This window comes from Microcebus murinus, chromosome 5 (genome assembly GCF_040939455.1).
Source record: "Microcebus murinus isolate Inina chromosome 5, M.murinus_Inina_mat1.0, whole genome shotgun sequence".
Lineage (NCBI taxonomy): Eukaryota > Metazoa > Chordata > Mammalia > Primates > Cheirogaleidae > Microcebus > Microcebus murinus.
The window spans coordinates 55,512,367-55,533,473 of NC_134108.1; the positions used below are offsets into that span (position 1 = coordinate 55,512,367).

At 34.2% G+C, this 21,107-nt stretch overlaps 1 protein-coding gene across 3 annotated transcripts in view; it reads right to left on the reverse strand.

Moving 5' to 3' along the window:
* Nucleotides 1-21,107, reverse strand: part of GRIK2 (glutamate ionotropic receptor kainate type subunit 2) — a 616,372-nt gene that overhangs the window by 167,208 nt on the left and 428,057 nt on the right. For all 3 annotated transcript variants that reach the window (XM_020287070.2, XM_076003095.1, XM_076003096.1), the window contains one exon: nt 13,661-13,867. In XM_020287070.2, the coding sequence (XP_020142659.2) occupies nt 13,661-13,867 (207 nt within the window). The remainder of the gene's footprint in view (nt 1-13,660; nt 13,868-21,107) is intronic.

Here is a 21,107-nt window from a genome sequence, read left to right on the forward strand (position 1 = left end):
TCATATGAAATCTTGATATTTCATTTTTACTTACAAAAATGACAGTTTCATGTTTCAACCAAATATTACTATTTACATAATTAACAGACTCTCCCATTTATTCTTTCTAAATTTTGACTTCTCAAATAATAACTTCAGATTTTATGTATAACTCAAATTATGGTTTTATTTGTAATGTTGATCCCACGAGTTGAGATCCTTACAGTATATATATATATATGTGTGTGTGTGTGTGTGCATTTCTAGAAGAAAATAGAATCCTATAGAAGAATGTCTCTGATATAAGAAGGAATAAATAATAAATGAGAAGTAAAGCAAATAAGTCAGTTAAATATGTGCAGTCTGAGCAAATGATTATATAAAGTGTATTAATAAATTATTTGTGATGTTAAATAAGAATAAGATGATAAATAAAATTACAACAGATGTCAGCAGGGAGTTGATCAGTTTAAGTTTTCTAAGGTCCTTATACTGTTTGGGAGAAGGATAAAATATTTATTATGAATAGCATATTAAGTTTGCTGGTTAAAATTTCCATAAAAGCCGCTAAAATAATAAAAATAAAGTTTATAACTTCAAACTAATAGAGGGAAAAATAATGAGTCAAAAGAAAATACATCCAATCTAAAAGAAGTCAAGGAGAAAAAAGAAAGGAGCAAATTTGGATGCTAGAAAAGAAACTTTCACCAAAAAATAGATGACTGTTTGGAGACTTTTTGATAAAGGCCATTCTCACTGGAGTTAAGTGATATCTCATTGTGGTTTTGATTTGCATTTCCCTGATGATTAGAGATATTGAGCATTTTTTCATATGTTTGTTGGCCATTCTTCTGTCTTTTTTAGAAAAGTTTTTGTTCAAGTCTTTTGCCCCCTTTTCAATAGGGTTATTTGATTTTTCTTGCTGATTTTCGTGATTTCTAAGTAGATTCTAGTTATCAGCCCCTTATCACCATCAGGAAGATGGTCACACTGGAAGCTCAGACTTGTGGGGGAAGGGGGGAGGGGCACTTTTTGAAACCTTAAAATTTGTACCCCCATAATATGCCGAAATAAAAAAAAAAGAATCCCAAAACACTAGCCCAGAAAGGACCCAATAATTTGAACCTTTAAAAAAAAAAAAATAGATGACTGATGTGTGACTATTCCCTTATCAATCTAATCAAGAAATTGTATCTTAAAAAAAAAAAAAACATAGTCCATTCAATTGTAATATAACATCTCTGAGATATTTCTATTTTGTCTGAGCAGATGTATGATAGTCTACCTAGCAAAATTAAAGAAAACATAATATGTGTGAATTTTTGTCCCTGATTCTCAATGCCTGGCTTTAGTATTATTAATAATACTTAAAAAGAAATACCACTAGAATACAGGACAAGAGATCTTGGCTTTGTCCTTTGTCGCTTGTCCACTGATTTGTAAATTGGCTTCTTCTTCTTCTTCTTTTTTTTTTGGGGCGGGGGGTAGTGATGGGGTCTTGCTTTGTTGCCCAGGCTGGTCTCAAACACCTGGGCTCAAGCAATCCCCCCACCTCAGACTCCCAAAATTCTGAGATTACAGGTGTGAGCCACCACACCCAGCTAAATTGGCTTGAAATTGCACCTATCAACAAAAATTAAGAGGACTGACTGAGAAGCCATGGTCCCTGTTACACAGACATTAAAATAGTCCACTCTAAAAATCAGTTCCTTGTGTTCACTTAGTTCAATAATTCCTAAATAAATGCATATAAACTTTGGGGAAGTGCATAACTAAGGTTCAGACCCAGAACTGAGAGCCCTTCACCACGGAATCACTGCCATTTGGAGCTCTTCTGAGCAACTGATGCCTGCTTTAAACCTGCTTAACAATATTTTCTTCATTTTCTAAAACTCAGCTCATAAATCAGCTTATTATCAACATATCTTTAAAAATACTGTTTTTTAAATTATTTCAATGTTCATTGAAAATAGAAAAATTACCTAGTCTATGTAATACTTGTGTAGGAAAGTGAGCAAAATACATGTGAGGAATTTGGGAGTAAACAAAAGATAATAGCAAACGAGCTGAGATACAAGGTGAAATACTTCCACAGCTGTCTGAAGGGGATGGAAATGGGAACAATTCAATGTGTGCCCATTTGAACCCATGAAAGAGGTGAAAGAGAGTAAAAGTGATGGTTCCTGAGCAGATATTTGCAATATTTCAAGTACAACCATGAATAAGAAATTTGATAGACATGAATTTCAAATTCCTGGTGATTTCATATGAAGTATAAAATTATCGTGAAAGCATCAAGACAGATATAAAGCTTTCAACTGGAGTTTGGATTCTATTCACTGTACCGCAGTTTCAAAGACTGGAGGACATGTAATGCATTCTAGAAATGGTCGATCCAAAAAGATTATATTAAGGTGCTTAAAAGATAAACTGTCAGTGATCAGAATGACCCACTCTCTTACCATGCTGATGCTAAAATTGTTATTTTTGTATTGATGGTCCTTTGATGACAGTCCTGAATACAGGACTCTGTATTTCTATTTTGTTCTTACCCTAAGACAGGATACCTTTTGAAAATGTATATATACAATCAAATCTCCTTTGAATCATACCAATATAATTGTGACAATTCTGACTTTTGTGTATGTTTATTTGGAGAGATTTAAGGAGAAAACCGTTAAGTGCCCTGCTTTGTTTTTCATAATACACACCCTCACATTATCTCATGTCATAAACTGTCCTATGATATATCTGCTTAAGAGACATTTAAAAATGACTTTTTCTATGTGTCTACATTTGTACTATTGTGTGTTCCAGAACGCCTTCATCTATTATTCCTTAGCTATGACTCATTTATCTACTTTGAAATTTGAAATACTAAGAAGTTCAATAATCTTACTGGATTTTGTTTTTTTTCAGAAGGAATCTGTGATATTATAGCTGTGGTTTAAAGTAATCAAAAGTACAATGTAAAGTTATTTGCACTCCAGTATTGTGGAAAGATGAAGCTAGGTGGACAATTTATATCCATCTATTTATTATATAGACATTTACTGACCATCTTCTACACTATGTGTGAAGCCTTGTGGCAAGTGTTGGGGGGATACCATGAAGGACATCAAATCACCCCTGCCCAAATAGACACTCACATCTACCTAGAACAGAGAAGGCATGCATGTTAATGTTAGAATACAATGCTTGGGAAATTTCATTTGAGATATATTACCAGTTATAAGTAGTTTTGTAAGTAGAGTTGGCCTAATTGGCCGGAATGGAAAAATAGGATTTATGTATTTAGCAAAAACTCATTATTTATTATGTGTTGGGCATCATGCTAAGTCCTATACATATAGTTCCTGCCCTCCCAGAGCTTATATTCTAACTGGGAAAGGATCTTGAAAATGTATGCAGTGAAAAGCACAATGTGACATTAAAGGAATATTTTTAGGCCGGGCACAGTGGCTCATGTCTGTAATCCTAGCACTCTGGGAGGCTGAGGCTGGAGGATTGTTTGAGCTCAGGAGTTCAAGACCAGCGTGAGCAAGAGCGAGACCCCACCTTTACTATAAATACAAATAAATTAGCCAAACAACTAAAAATAGAAAAAATTAGCCAGGCATGGTGGCTCATGCCTGTAGTCCCAGCTACCCGGCAGGCTGAGGCAGGAGGATCACTTGAGGATCACAGGAGTTTGAGATTGCTGTGAACTAGGCTTATGCCATGGCACTCTAGCCAGGGCAACAGAGTAAGACTCTGTCTTAAAAAAAAAAAAAAAAAAAAAAAAGCACCTGTTATTTCTTTTAATTCAAGTATAAAGGCCTTCCCAATCCTTTTTCCTCCCAGATAGGATTAGATATATGCCCCTTGGGTTTCTCAAAATATTTTGTGAATATTTCCATTGTTTCATTACTAGTATAAAAAATTATTCAGTGTCTACCTTACCTAAGATTTTTGTATTTCTTTATATCTTCAGTGCCTAAAAATGTGAGTGTCACAAAAATGCTGAATTAATAATGCTGAATTATCCTTCCCTTTAGGGATATCGTGAAGAATATCTTATTTTATCAACCATGTTATTTCCATTATTCATATTTACTCTGAAAAAAAAACTTCATACAATTTCAAGTACAAGAAAAATCCAGTGTCAGTTAACAAAGAGATGCTATATTTTTTTCCCCACAGTCTTAAGAAATTTCATGCTATGGTTTTAATTTTTATTTTCTTTGACTTTTTAAATTGTTTAGGTCTTTTCTTTGTTTTATTCCTATTTAAATTTGCTCTGTAGTCTAAAGAAAATATCATCTTTAAAAAGCCATCTTTGTTCATATCTATTTTTAGTTATATTTATTCTATTTTTCTGGTAATAATAGGTACAAAACAGCATTTATTATTTAATAACACAGAGATGTTCCATATACCACAGAAAAACAATTTTTTAGGCCACTGCTTCAGTAGTGCCACTGTAAAGTCATTCTCTGAATCAAACATACAATTATTATTGACTTCAAATAATCCTTGATTTTGAACATATTTCCTTCCAGAATTCTCATATTCTTAATTTATATTCCTACTTTCATTTCTACATAATATTTTCTTTGAGTCATCAAATTCCCAACTTCAAGCCTTCTCCATTCCAATCTGTTTTCCTTTGTTCATTAAAGAAGCTAGGAAAAACTTTTTTTTTTATTAAGAAGCCTTTCCTATGTTAAGAAAAAGTTTCAACACCTTGATTTGCGAGACTAAGTAGTTGCTTACTGTTTTGTAGGGACAAAATTATGTATAGGATGTACAGAAGTGTATAGGACTCTATAATATTAACTTAGTATTTTACTTTCTCTTAATCTTCAAATTATGTCCATGTACTACTTTTTTTCTGGTAATATTAGAAATCATATTTGAAGAACTTAGTATACATGAGGGATATTTATTCAATAATTTATAATTGGAAAACAAAATAATCATTCGTTCTATTTTTTTAATTATTGCAATTCATAGCAAATTATCAAAGATTGTTATCAGGGAAATACTTTCTTTTAAAATATCCTGAAAGTACATCATAGAAAAAAACAGAAAAAAGATGTTTTAAAATCATTTTTAAACTTTAAAAACACATAAATATTTCTAAAACAAATCTCAATGTTACTGTGGAACTACATAAAGGAGGAGAAATTCTTCATTGCACTAGTATTGAAAGAAGAATTTAACACTTAACATACCTTATTTTTTAAATAAAATGACATTATATTTAAGAGATATTATTATATTAATGTTGTAGTTGAATAGTAACTTTCCCAGAATAGACATTCAATGTATGGGTGTTGAGGATTTACATGGGGAAATTTTCAAATGAATTATAATCTAATATAGTACTTAGAATTACACTGGTATGTGATATCCTATGTTTCTGAATTCACTTTCTTAATATCCTTGTCTCTGAACTATTTAGCAGTTTGTTTTCACTTTTGACAGCTTGCTGCTTAAATCCACTTTGAGAAAAATGTTCGGTTAAAAATAACTATATTAGCACTTTTTAAAAATGTCACGAGTTTTCCTAATTCCTGATATCTTTAATGTCTGAGATAATAATCACAGGATTTTTCTCTGAGGTAAAAATCACTTGCTTTCCAGGTTGCTTTTTTTACAAAGAAGAGAAGTTATTTGCAAATATCCTGTAGCTTTGAGTATTTAGGCATCTAGCTTCATGAAGGGTGTGAAAGAAATTCAGGCTTCTACTTAAGTTGAAGTCCAATCAGTGTGGACTTACTTAAAGAACATATTGCAGGTGAATGAAAGAACTAAATTTGGAAAACAAAAACTTTAAGATTTTAAATAATAGGAGAATATCTTTAAGAGCTCTAGTTAAGGAAGAATTTCTCCAACTAGGCACAAAAACATCACAAACCATAAAGGAAAACCATAAGTAAGTGGGAGAAATATATGTATCATAAACATTTGCAAAATATAACAAATCGCTCTGCATCAATAAGAAAAGATGAAATAAATAGGAAATTCAATGAAAAGAAAACTCAAAAGTCTATACATGTGAAGGGAAAAAGGGGCTGATAATCAGGGAATAGAAAATTAAAGCAGCTTGATTCCGTTAGTCACCAGACTATTTGATCAAATTCAAATGGCGAGAATTTCAGGTATTACCAATTTTATAGAGTAACAGAACCTCTTATACCCATGTAAATTGGTAAAACAATTTAGAGAACAATATTTTCAATGTCTAATGAAACTGAAAAAAATACATGGGCGCTGACCAACAATTCTTCTCAGTATTTCCCTTAAGAGAAAGTCTTGCATAGGTGCTCCAGGTGATAAGACAAGCATCTTCATAACAGTGTTGTTTGTATAGCATAACATTGCAGAATGTCTATCAGTAGAAGAGTGGTGAAATGAAAATGATACATTGCTATTACAGAATACTATTGAAAAATTTATACAAAATGGACTAGGAGAATACCAAACTTAAGATATTGGTTACATCTGGAGAGAGAGGAGGAAAATGTAATTTTATCTTTTATGATTTGGAAAATAACTAAATTAAGAAAATTTATGGTGATTAAGATTTCAACATTGTAATATTTTATAACTTTTGCATTAAAAGAGACACTTGAAGCAAAGTTAATAAACATGTTAACAGTTGTCACTTTGGGGTCATAGAAAACTATAAGTAACTTTGCACCACTGATTTTAGTTATTTTTGCTAAAATTTTTTTAAAAAGTAATAATAATATTACTACTATGTAAAGGTTTTCTTTTGTTCTTGGTGGTGGTGGTTTTTTGTTTGTTTGTTTTTACCAGAAGTGCTAGAGTGCCTCAACTAGAATGTCAAATTAAACAACATGCTATCAAAATTGAAAGCTGTGGAGGTGCAAGTTCATTTTTATTTAGAAGAAACTGTTTTTTGATTTAGTCTTTCCAATTTTGGAATAATACCTGGAGCCTTTTTAAGTGCCCTAAAAAACAAATATTTTACTTTCTTCCTAGTATATAATAAAAAAGCAAGTTGGAGGCAAAAACATAGTGTAGTGAGGTCCTCTAAGGCAGTGGTCCCCAACATTTTGGCACTAGGGCCTGGTTTCATAGAAGACAATTTTTCCATGGATGAGACAGGGGATGGGGAGATGATGAGTGACAGGGCAATGGAGAGCAGCTATGAATTCAGATGAGGCTTCCCTCCCTGACCTGCCACTCACCTCCTGCTGTGCAGTCTGGTTCCTAACAGGCCAGAGACCAGTACTAGTCTGCAGCCACAGGGGTTAGGGACCCTGGGGACTGCAGCTAGGGACCCTGGGGACTGCAGCTTTAAGTCATAAATGGCTTGATAATGTTAAACGCTAATTACAATGCCAAGACAGCATGCTGGGAAACATTCAGACAGCTGGAAAACTATGCATCATGGGTCTTCTTAAAAATAATGTAACATAAGAGTAAATTAGATTCCAACAGACTTCCCACTTTACCATAGATTTTTACAAACTGAAACAGAATTTCTTTCTCATTCTGTTTTTTTTTAAATCCATTAAATGATCAAGTTTTTATTTGCTTTTTAAATTTCAGTATTTGAAGTTACAAAAGGGAACATAATTTAAGAAAACCACACATTTATTGCCCAATGCACCCTTTCAGCAACCCCAAATGGTTAATGATTTTAAAACACAAATCTCTTTGAACAACCAAGTTGTAATGTTCTTTAGCACCTCTAAAAGAGTTAAACTTTATATTTAAATGTTTATCCTTTAAAAAACCTCTCAAAGTTTAATTGAAACAATTCTAATGAGGTAAGGGGTCAGATAATGTGGCTTTAAAAATCTCTTAGTATTTAGGTGTGAATATTTTTAAAAATACTCCTTTTCTCTGATAACATTATAGCACATATATTAATATAATCAATTATTTGTTCTAAATATAGTATAATCATGGTTCAATAGTCATCCTGTAAACTAGCTCAACTAGCTTGTGTTTAATAGCCACAATAAAGCAACATTAAAAAAATTGGCACCTCTTTCGATACAATAATAGTAATAGTAATTATCATATATATATAATAAACGTAATTGTAATTGTCCTCCCCTACTCTGTGTCTCCTCCATCTATATCTCATCCCTGATGTCACATTGATGTGACTAAGTTAAATAAGACTACAGTGCTGTTCCTTTTTCAGACATTGACATTTAATCCACACCATCATTTAATAAGGTGAGTATCATTATTCCCATTGTACATATAATAGAAATGACATCAAGACAGAATATCTAACTTTCTCAAGCCTACGCAGTAGAGAGAGAGAGGGAGAGAGAGAGAGAGAGAGAGAGAGAGACTGAGACAGAAAAAGTCTCAAATTTGCACAGTTAAGAAGTAATTATTGATCTGCAGGGCATGAGTGCACAAGTGCACAGTATTTCTTCAAATATTTTATCATCATTATGATATTAGGTCAGAGAATCCCCACCAGATCACTGGCTTAAGAAAAATCTGAAAAATTGCCTCCAGCTGGGGTTTATACCATGGGAATGATAAAAGGACAAAGAATTTCAAGTAATAAGGAGTGTCTGATTAAGTATGAGAAGTAGTAGTTCTACTGGTGTCCAAAAAAGTAGGCTCCTTAGAGCAGTAAAGGGACCAGGATATTGGAGCAGGCCTCCAACACAGAACCCTGGAGATGGACTTTGAATAGGTGACAAAAACGGAGAGCTGAGAACTGCACCCAACCAACGGGAGAAAGAAATTAAAGGTCAACATGAGTGCTTGAAATTATATACTTTAATCTTTCAGTACCTATGTAATGCTTTCAGTGGGAAAGCTTTGAGAAAATATTAGTGATTAAATTAAAATCTGACTATAATGTATAGATGGATTCATAAAGAAGAAATCAAAGGCAGGAAGTACATAATAAAGACATAATGAACTGGCAAAGGTTTGAGCTACGTGGGTTGGTGGAAAACTAGAAAATGAAGACAGACCTGAGTTCCATTTTTAACTTGCACATATAGAGACTTTGTGCCTTGCCTTATTAGCTTATGCATGGATGTCTATAAGCATAAATCTTCCTGAGGTTTTCTAACACCAAGGCAAACATCACCAGAGATTTGAAAGTAATTTAACTGCCCTTGTCACTTTAAGTAGTCCCATAATAATATGTGCTAGCTTATTGCAGCTTAGGTGTTTTCCCTCATGCTAATGAATAATTCTAGCTGGCTTTATGAATAACATAAAGCAGTTGTCTCATGAGCCCATAAATGAGTTATTAGCTATAAGGAACATATGACCCAAAGCTACAAGTAAAATTTATGTCTAACTTAATGCAATGGTTGCATTAGCAAGTTTCTGTATACTTATCTCTACTCTTTCAGGCTCCATAGCTAAACTTGCTTTTAAGAATGAAAAATATGATAAAATATTTTATAAAATATTATATAAAAAGTTATAATGTTTTAATTTTGAAGAGGAAGGTATGGCATTGTTTATTTCTTTACTTGGTCCTTGAATAGACACTTTCATTGGAGCTCTTGGAAGACAATATAAAAATAAAAAGCATTTGGAATATATGTAGCCATAGTCTCTAAGGAGCATGGTGCTTGAGTTTAACATTTGTTGTGGAATATTTGTTTCATTCTTTCAATAAATATTATTGAATGCTGAACACTTTTAGCACTGTTATTATTTATATCTCCCAGTTGTTTTCAGTATATCTGAAGCAGCTGCATGCCACCAGGTATACACTACAATACAGAGGATCATGGATGCAGTGAACTGGTATGGTGACATAGTGTCCTAATTTAGATTCTAATTAGTCTGATTACTCAAGAAAATTATCATTTTTTTTTTAAAGAGGCAGGGTCTCACTCTGTCACCCAGGCTGGAGTTCAATGTCACCATCATATCTTACGGCAGCCTTAAACTCATATGCTTAAACATTCCTCCTGCCGCAGCCTCCCAAAGTGCTGGGATTACAGGCGTGATCCACTGAACCAGGCTAATTATCAACCTTTCATAGCTGACCAAAATCTTCACATAGAATGGCCCAAGCCACCAGTCATCATAAAAACTCAAAAGATGATCAGCCCAAAGGAAAAACCTCTTAGAGTTCAAGTGTTAAAAAGAGCAAGTGATTGGTATACAAAAGAAACACAAAATAGATTGTTTATTCCTTTACTTCCTCTGTAGTAAGACATATATTATTAATATTTTGCAATGTAGCCACTAAAATTTTTTCATGTGAATTTCATTTTTTAAATGTATTTGAAAATGCTGGATTAATTATAGCATTAGGCTAATTACAAAAATGAGAAGATTTTTAAAGACTTAAGCAAGGAAAATAAATTACTTCACTTTCAGTCTCATATGTAATTCAAATTTATTATAATACCAAACTATAAAATAAGTACAAAGAGATCCAAAGATGTTTTCATTTTTTTATAATGACTATTTTGAGGTTTTAAAAATATTAAAGGGAATTTTGAAAATTAATGAATGCCCCAGGTTTGCTGTTGCTATAACATCATTTTCCCCCATTTATTTTGCCTATTGCTAATCTAATAGTGAATTTTATTCTCTACCAATGTACCCTATGTTTAATTAATTCTAATATAAAACTGCCATTCACAAGACATAGGTCACTTAGATAGGAAAGCACTAATATATTTGGAACACCAAAGGATCCAATTAATAAACTCTGCTATTAAAACTTAACACTGATTTAATTGACTATGATTAAAATCAAAATTAATAACAATAACACTATAATCCATCTTTCTCATTGTAATAGTGTCTATGTTTTATGTTTTAGTTGAACATGAATACTCATAAATACTAGAATAGAAAGGTAAACTAAATAAGAAGACACAAAGTTTGGACTTATTAGTTATATCTCTATTATCTCCTGCATGTCAAGCATAGTATTAGGAAATTCATATACATTGTTCCTAATTATTAATATGATATTATTATCTCTATTTTGTGTTTGAAAAACCTAAGCCTCAAAGAATTTAAGGCAAAGTGCTTATACAAATACAACTATTAATACATACTAGAAGAATCAGGATTTTAACTCACCTCTGCCTTACCAAATATTTAGAGTACACCATATTGTGGAACCCTCCTGTGTATGCAGAGGGGGTTGTAGGTGACAGTGGTTTCAGGAAGAATGTCTTTTTTCAAGGACTAACAATACTCAATACCCTAGGAATCCACTTTCTCCTAATATTCTTCTGAGGTTGTGTCATCATATTGAGCCACCAAGAACTATCCCTGGTTAGATCTTAATGAATGTGAGAGAGCAGACCAAAACCTGTACATTGAGGGTATTCTCAAGAAGGAGGGATGGAGGAGAAGGTGATAAACCAGCTGTTTCTCAAATAACAAGCACTTGCAACTGTAAAGGCAAATGTTAATTAAATTAAGAGGTTTAATTTTACCAGTTGAAAGTAAAGGGAGAGATATCCCTGCACTTACCCTTTTCTTAGAATAGGTACTTAAAAACCTTGCAATTCTAAGTCCTTTCTCTCTCTCTCTTTGAAATGCATGTAACTCTTTTAAAATCTAATTAAGCCTCTTGCCCCTGGCTTTAGGACCAGGAATGCCTTTCTCTGGGCCCAAGGAAAGTATCTTTTTGAAATGTAATCATCAAGAGAGATAAAGAGGACCTATCTCAATTTCTGTAGAAGATTAAGAGCCTAATTTTAAAGGGTACTCACTCCAAGTTGCAAAACTACTTCCAGTCATAAAGATATCAGAAGTTTATTTTTCCTTCGAAAACAGACGGCAACATCAACTACCAAGTGAATTAAGGATGAACTCTGGGTGACAAATGGTGCTGTGTAGTCCTCCTACTTGAGAAACAGTTAGTGTTTATCTTGAAAACATATATGTATTAGGATGTGAAGGAAATAAAAATATTTCACCTCGAAATATATTTCTTTGGCATATTTTGAGATGGCTGTCAGATAGCCAGCAAAGAGAAGTAGTTTGGCAAAGTTTTCTTTTATGGGGGAAATTTGCGTCTATAGAAAATCTGCATTGATGCAGCCAGTTTTTTTCTGAGGCTTTCCCTTGTCCAGATCTGAGAAAGATTAACTGAGAATTGGACAATTTTAAAGGTCTGAAAGAAACATTTGCCACTTTTTCTCTCTGAGGGCTGCTACTTATGAGGTTTCATTTACATAACAAGACCACCTTTGCTAGGCAAGCCTCATCTCCCCCCCACCTCCCACAACCTGTGTTGCCATCATCCAAGCCCTCATTCTTTCTGTAACATCAAGATGGTATATAAGCCTCTGTGTATCATTGGGGGGTTGAGTTATTCTGTAATATTCCCTGTGTACATGCTAATTAATTTTGTATGCTTTTCCTCCAATTAATCTGTCTTTTGTGAGTTGGTTTTTCAGTGAACCTTCAGAGGGTGAAGGGGAAGCTTTCCTTTGTCCCCTACAGTTGGATTTGCTTGTCTACATGAAAGTGTGAGATTACTTTCATCTTTGCAATCTCTTGACAGATTGCCTGTGATATCCATCATATTCTGGCTTAATGTTTATGCAAGAATAAAATTGTTTTCTTTTTCTTCTACCTTTTCTGGTTGGGAGGAGAATTTACTTTTAATTACATTTTCCCAGCATAATACTTGCATAACTATAGTCTATTGATGATGGTGTTAGGCAGGGACCAAATCTGTAGGTGGCAGATACAGGCCAGGAGGGTGGTTCCTAGAGGCGAAGCCAGGGACCTAATCAGGGGAAGGGACTGCAGGAAAATGCAGAACACTTGACAATCTTATCAATCATCTGTTAATAGCCACACCCCTGTAAGCCCGCCCCCCAACCAGGCCAATAAAAGGGAACCACCTGGGCATCCTTAATGTCTTTCTCCACCTTTGGAAAGTGACCTGTTCCTCTCTCTGGAACATTTATTTTTAAAAGAAAAATAATTTTATTGCTTTGTAGAGTTCTTACCTTAGCCATAATTATATACTTTAATATTATGAAAAATGTCAAAAGAAACTTAAATGTAACAAAACACAAAATCAAATACAATGTTATGTTACTTAAGAGATAAGATATTATTTCAAAGAGATGAGAAGTCTAGAAACAATGCTTTCCTGACCAATTAGGAATGTCTGGCTTATTTGATTAAAAAAAATGTTCTCATTTCTGTTTCAATATGCTTAACATTATTATTTTATTTTTTATAGAGTATCTTATTCTATGCATTTTTTTTCATATAGATACTATTGTCTCATCTCTAGGCTAAAGATAAAAAGTACCTAACCCTACCTTAGGAAACTTTTATCGCAAAATTTAGAGGTTGTATCACTCATTCTCTCTGTTGATTAGGAAATTAGCATTGCAAAAGTGAAGAAGAAATTCATTGTTGGGAAATCCTGTTCCAATTTACAAATTAAGACCAACAATCTCAAGATGTTAAATCACTCAATACCAGTGAATTTAATTAAGACAGACATCTCTCTCTAATAAGATTATATGTCCCTCTTTGATTCTTTATATTTAGTGACAAAAATAATATCTCCTTTAAAATGTATCTCCAATAAAATTGACAGAAATACATACTTGAAAAATATCACTGCTTTTTGTAGTTTTTAACCCTTGAACATCAAGGAAAATAAAAGAGTAAACTTTGTAGCAATCTACCAAACAAATACATAATGAGAAAAGAGCCTTACATGATCAATCAGTTCACGAACCATTCCATTCCATTGTCCATTGGCGTCATCCTGGGCTCCATATTTCCCATCTTCCACAAGTCTAATTTCATATGTAAAGCCAAGGATTGTGGATAACTCTCTGAGGAGATCAATGCAATAGCCCTCAAATCGATCATTACCATAGAGAGGTTTGTCAGACTTCTTAAACAGGACATAGGGTTCTTCCTGGAAACATCGAACATAAAGGAAAAAGGTAAACAAGTTAGCCATAAAACTTACTATCAGAATTAGAACTTTTCCTAGAAGATAGAACATTTCTCATTAATTTAAGACAACAGTCAACTTTATTTTCTTCTTATTGTAATTAGTATAGTTTTGAATATTAAAATGGAAGATAGATTATTTAAGGAATATTTGTGCATTATAAGAGAATATCTAGCTATAATAATCCCACCATCACTACATAATAAAATATGATATATTATATACCTTATAGAATATATTTTATATCACATTTAACAAATAATATATGACATGCTATGTGCTATATAATATATAATACATAATATTTAATTTCACCATAACTATAATATCTCGATTTGAATTATACCATTTAATCAATATCTGGTGTCCTGTTTCAGTGGAATATATGGATGAAATGAATGAAAAAAAAGCCATTGATTAATTTCCTACTATATGCTAAGTGTTGGAGTGAGGACTTTTTATATATATTATCACCTTTTGTACTAACGACCATGAAAATTACAACTGCCATATTTAATTATAATAGAAAAAGTACTAGCTTACTTCAAAATATAGAGAAGGAAACAAATATTTATCAAGTGCTTATTCATTAATCCAACATAATTTTATGGAGAAGCTACTGTGAGCCAGTCCTCTATATAAAAGAGAAATCCCTGAGTCATGAAGTTCATGATATAGAGAAGGAAACAGATAATAAATGGCTAAACAAACAGAACACATATCCCTAGGTGCTGCTAAGTATTATAAAAATAGGTCAATAGCATAGAGAACAACTGTAAGGTACTTGGTAAGATAAGACAAAATTGAGTAATATATCTGAAAGTCTTTTCTGAGGAACTGAGAGATAAAGTAGAATTCAAAAGATGAGAAGGAGTCTAGCCATTTGAAATTCTAGAAGAAGAGTGTTTCAGGCCAAGGACACAGCATTTAAAAAGCCCAGAGACCAATATAACATGGGAGTGTGCCAGGAAGAGGATCATAGCCAACATGCAACTGAAGTCACATCCAGTAAGTGAGGAAGTTGGTTAAACAAAATGAGGAAGAAAGCAGATTGGGGAGCCAAATCCTGTGAAGCTTTGCAAATCAGGCTGTATATACTAAAAAAAAAAAAAAAAAAAAAAAAAAAATCTGTATATTTAACTAAGTGCAAAGAGAATCCATGCATTAGCATATTTTATTGGGGGCACATGAAACATGGTATGGCAGAATGTGCTATGAATAAACCAGGGTGCAATTGGCCCTCTACCTACTATTTCATCATGGGCAAAACCTCTGCTCTCTTAGAGAAAGCTATTGTGGAGTGAAAAGGCTTACGAAGCTGCCAAGCCAGTCCATCTAAGAATGTGATCACCCTCTTCCCCAAGCCTGGAGAACCACAGTCATCCCAGGAGGGATAGCATATCTAAAGGAGTTTTGGACATGACATCAGGTTGGCTTGCTTATACTCACCTCAGAAATAATCAAGATTAATCCTATCTTCCTTCCATACCTGTTGACCTAACTTATCCCTGTGCTGTTTCACATACCTCTAGCCTTACTTCCAGTTATTCTGATCCTAAATACAGCCACTGTGTGTCAAGAAAGTCCAATTCAGAGATCAGCACACTGCACTATATCTTCATCTAATTTTTAGAATGACCTTTTTCTTTCCTGCTTTACTGGGCTGTTCCCTGTAGACACTGCTTAGCCTTAGCCCTCTTTCTCAGAGACTATCTTCCGTGTTATCTTTACATCTCTCAAGGACAGAGGCACATTTGGTGTTTTTGCTGCCCCTCATTGCTGCCTCCAGACTATTTGTTCCCCTGCCTTGTGCAGTAACTTCTGCTCCTCTGAGACTCATGCTACTCACTATATACCAGGCCTACTTACAGTTGCTGTCATCCGGTGAAATCTGATTCAGATTTACTATGTGGGAAAGAAAGTCTTTACTTTTCAAATATGTACCTACTGGATGGCAATTTTGCTCTCTTTTCTAACTCTTATCATCATTCTCCATATATTCAAAATCCACCTATATGAAGCATACAACATGGCTGATCTTTTAATCCTTTTATCTCCTCATTACCAAATTTTCTTCTTCATTGAAATGTAGTCTCTTTCCCATGATCACAACTGCTTTCTGCATCTGTCAGAAAATTAGCTACCTCTGCCTTAGGATTTTTTTATTTGTTTATTTATTTTTTACTTCAGAATATTATGGTGGGGGGAAGAGTCTTTTTTATTTTTCCAACTCAATGTTTAATCACACCCACACTTAAATTCATCACTCTCATAAAGAACTTTCAGTGAACTCACATTTCCCCACTATCTATCAACCCCATCCTGATCTCTCTTTATTATCTGGCCTATATTCCATGGTATGTTATTATAATTTCTCACTTAAATGTTGACGTTAAAGATTTGATTATGGACCCTATCCCCTTTTCTTAAATTTTATCTCTAGTTGATCTGACCCACACACATCAAATTAAATAATATCTTTATGCTAATGAGTTGAAAATTTATATATTTGATGCAGACTTCTCCTTGTGAGTCTTAGCATGCATATCCAGGAGCACTTGTCAGCATAATTTTATGTCTTACAGACATCTCACATTTAACATGCCCCAAGTGAAATTCTTATTTTCCCAAAAACTTGTGCACCTTTTCAGTTTTCTCTGCTTTCAGAAAATAGCACCATCATTTACACAGCTACTCAAATGAGTCACTGAGGCATCATCCTTACTTTCCTTTCTTTTAGCTCATTCTCTACAGAGCAGCACAAGAAATCTTACTGAAGCATACATTGAATTTACTCCCGTCCTCTACTCCAAATCATCTAATAGATTCCCAATGCATTTAGAATAACATTCAACTTCCTTTCCGTGTGTCTTAAAACCCATTGTTCTACCAATCATTCTCATCTTGGTAAAGGACTTTGCAACTCACAAAATTGATCACGTTAAGAGACAAGGAATCATTCTCAAATTCTCTGACCTATCCTTTGGAAATACTGCAAGTTCTACCATCAAAACGTATTCTAGACCCACTAAATTATTTAAACTGCCCTTGCTACCATTATGGTTCATGTAACCTTTATCTCCCATTTGAATTCCTACAGTAACCACCTACCTCTCATTTCTTGCACTTATTTGTCCTACAGTTCATTCTCCACAGAAAGTCACAGTGATTTTGTAAAGATTTAATCTGCTTTTATCATGTATTTGTTTAAAACTCAACAGTGGCTTATCATTAAAACTAGAATACAATAAAAACTGTTTACCCTGGTCTTCAAGGCTCTGCATACCTTCCTCTTTGACCTTAGCTTTCCATTCCCCTGTCTCTCATTGTATTCCAGACACACTGGGCTTCTTTCTGCCCTTCAAAATTGCCAAACTCATTTCTAATGGAAGATTTTTGCATTGTCTTTTGTTTTTGTTCTTTTTCTTTTCTGCCTAGAAGGATCTATTCTAAGGTCTTCACAGATCTGTTTCTTTTTCATTATTCAAGTTTCTGCTCAACTATTACCTCTTCAGAGACACCACACTATGTATCAATTACCTCTGCCTTCTAAGTTGCTCTCCATTGTTTTTCCGTTGTTTTTCTCATAGCCCTTACTCTATCTGAAGATTCATTCATTTATTCATTTATTTATTTATTTATTTACTTTTAGAGATGAGGTCTCTATGTTGCCCAGGCTGGTCTTGAAATTCCAGCCTCTAGGGATCCTCCCACCTTAGCCTCTGGAGTAAGTGGGTGTGAGCTACCATGCCCTCAGCCATCACACCCACCTATTTACTTTTGATATATTCATTTATGTTTCTCCCTTTATTACAATGTAAACCCATGAGTATGAAGACCTTAGAAATTATGTTCATTAATTTATCTCAGTGCATAGAAAAATCACTGGCAATCATTGATGCTCAAGAAACCTGTGCTAAATGAATAAAATATTCATCATAAGGACTTAAAATCTACCTATCCCTCCCCAACCTCATCTTAAAGTTTAGATACACTGTTTCTTTCAGTTCCTCAAATACTAAGCTATTTTCTGCCTCAAAGTCCTTTTACACACACACACACACACACACACACACACACACACACGCACATATATTTATAATGCTTTTCAAATGGTGAACTCCCTTCCTTCCTTTCAGGCTCAAGTTAAATGTAAAACCTTTCCTGACATCCTTATCTAAAGAGAATCTTCTCTGTTATTCTCTATATCAAACTTTTATTTACTTTCTCATAGTACTTAATTCATCTTCAATTATTTATTTATTTGTTTACTACTGGTGTTTTAATTATCTTTCCTGGCATGTAACATCCATGTGAACTCATGATGTTTTGAAAAAACTCTCAAACAGTGTTTCTTTTCTGCTCTTATACTACAACAATCATCAATACAGAAAACTTTTGTGACCAAATGTAGGGATTTCCTCCCACCCACATCAAACAGCAGGCACCAGCTGGGCATCCTCTAATTCAAATTCCAACACTATCCACCTGGAGAAAGCATCAGATCTCACAGTGTGAGGGCTCAGTTTCCAAAACTGCCCACTCCCTTCAAACGCCAGTTGCAAGTCCAGACAAGTCCAGCTCTCCTGAACTTCTAAGTGGCCTCATGTTGAGGTTCCCACGTGTGCCCCATGCCCCTGCTGCTTGGGTTCTCACAGAAGTCAGGGAAACAGTTAGGTTTACCAGTTTCTTATAAAGGACAGCTCAAAGGATACATATGAAGAGATGCCATAGGGCAAGGTATGGGGGAAGGAGCACAGGGCTTCCCTGGGTGAGCCATCTTCCAGGAAACTCTGTGTTCAGCTGCCTGTAAGTTCTCTGAACTCAGTCATCTAGGCTTCTTAAGGACAACCATTAATATGTAATTGACCTCCTGGGAATTGGGCATGACCCACAATCTGAAAGGCAGGGAAGATTAGAGTCCTGCCTTGGGGCAGCTGAAAGGAGGGCAGGAGAAGATTCTGTTTCTGTTTCCTGAGGCTACTCCTGAGGCTTGATACACTCAACATTATAACAAAAGACTATAACAAGGTCAATGAAAGTTATGAGCCAGGAAATGTAGATCAAAACATATATATATATATTAAATATATACAGTGTGTGTATATGATCTATACATTAATATATGTGCATATATATAATGTACATATTAACATTATAGCATGGATATATATTATTTTTATGTATATATATGATATATATATATAACACCACATAGCCTAACACCTGGAACATACTAAGTGCTCAGCAAATATTAATTGAATAAACTAGTGATAAATTAGTGAAGTCTCAATTTTCTTATCTCTCTCTCTCTCTCTCTTTTTTTTTGTTTTAGAAACAGTCTCACTCTGTTGCTTTGGCTACAGCACAGTGGCATCAGCCTAGCTCACAGCAACCTCAAACTCCTGGGCTCAAGCAATCCTCCTGCCTCAGCCTCCCGGGTAGCTGGTACTACAGGCATGTGCCACCATGCCCTGCTAATGTTTTCTATTTTTGGTAGAGACAGTGTCTCGCTCTTGCTCAGGCTGGTCTCAAACTCTTGAGCTCAAACGATTCGCCCGCCTCAGCCTCCCAGAGTGCTAGGATTACTTGTGTGAGCCACTGCATCCAGCCTCAATTTTCTTATCTCTGAATTTATTTAATAATGCATTTAAAGTTGTTTGGCAAATTAATTAAAAGTAATCTGACAAATATCAGCTTCTTAATATAATTTTATTATTTCAGCTTCCTGATAATTTTCCACGGATTTTAAACTAGACTTTATTTTTCAAGAAGTTTTAAGTTCACAGAAAAACTTAAGTGGACTTGAGTGGACAGTACAGAGATCTCCCATCTTCCCCACTGTCAATATCCAGCACCAAATAGGGACATTCATTACAAATGATAAACCTACATTGGCACATCATTGTCACCCACAGTCCATAGTTTGGAGTTCACTCTTGGTGTTGTTTTGACAAATGTATAATGACATGTATCCACCATTGGACTATCACACAAAAATAATTTCACTGCCCTAAATATCCTTCACGCTCTATCTACTCATCCCTTCCTCCACTTTAATTCTTGGCAACCATAAATCTTTTTAATATTTCCAGAATTTTGTTTTCCCAAAATGCCACATAGTCAGAATGTAGCATTTCCAGATTTTTTTTTCCACTTGGTAATATGCATGTGAATTTCCTCTATTTATGTGGTTTTCTCAGATTGGTTTCTTTCACTTGGTAACATGCCTTTAAGTTTACTCCATGTCTTGTCATGGCTTGATAGCTCATTTGTTTTTAGTGCTGAATAATATTACATTATGTGAATATAACACAGTTTATTTGTCCACTCACCCACTAAAGAAAATTTGGATGCTTCCAAATTTGGGCAATTATAAATACAGCTACTATAAACATCCCTGTGCTGTTTTTTTGTTTTGTTTTTTTTTTAAAGAACATAAGTTTTCAGTTCATTTACAAATTCTTATAAAGTGGCTGTATCATTTTGCATTCTCCCCAGAAAGAAATGAGACTTATTGTTGTGCCACATCCTTACCGGCATTTGGTGTTCAGTGTTCTGAATTTCAGCCATCCTATGTGGTGGTATGTGGTGGTAACTCACTGTTGTTATAATTTGCAATCCCCTAATGCCTTATGATGCTGAACATCTTTTCATACACTCCAGTGGAATCTTGTTGGGGCCATTCTCATTTGCCATTAAAATGTTTGGAAAGGTTAAATGGTTTTCCCAGATCACATAGTTAATAAGAGTCAAAGAAAAAGTTTGCACTTAGGTTTTCGAAATTCCACAATACATACTTTTCCCACTATTTTATGTTGCTTTCTATACCATAAGATTATGTGGGAGAAAACCAAATATGCTGGAATTTTAAATGGAATTAGATCAAACATACAGGAATCAGAAGTTAATCTGTAACTACATTCAAAGCTAGATATTTGTGCTTACCATATGTTAAAGGAGAGTTAGAACCCTGTCTACTTTTTATGTACCAGGAGCTCACATATAAAATTTATTCCCCAGGGGTACACAGAGTACTAAAAATATGAGAGATGTAATGCCTTTCTACCCATAGAGTTATTATACCCGTTTCTCTCTCTACTCTTCCTGGATTGCTAGTCTTTCAAGTTAGATAACACATTTCCATAGGTCATAGTTTACAAGCCTTTGTTATAATAGAAGGGTAAGAAGCTGAGATATA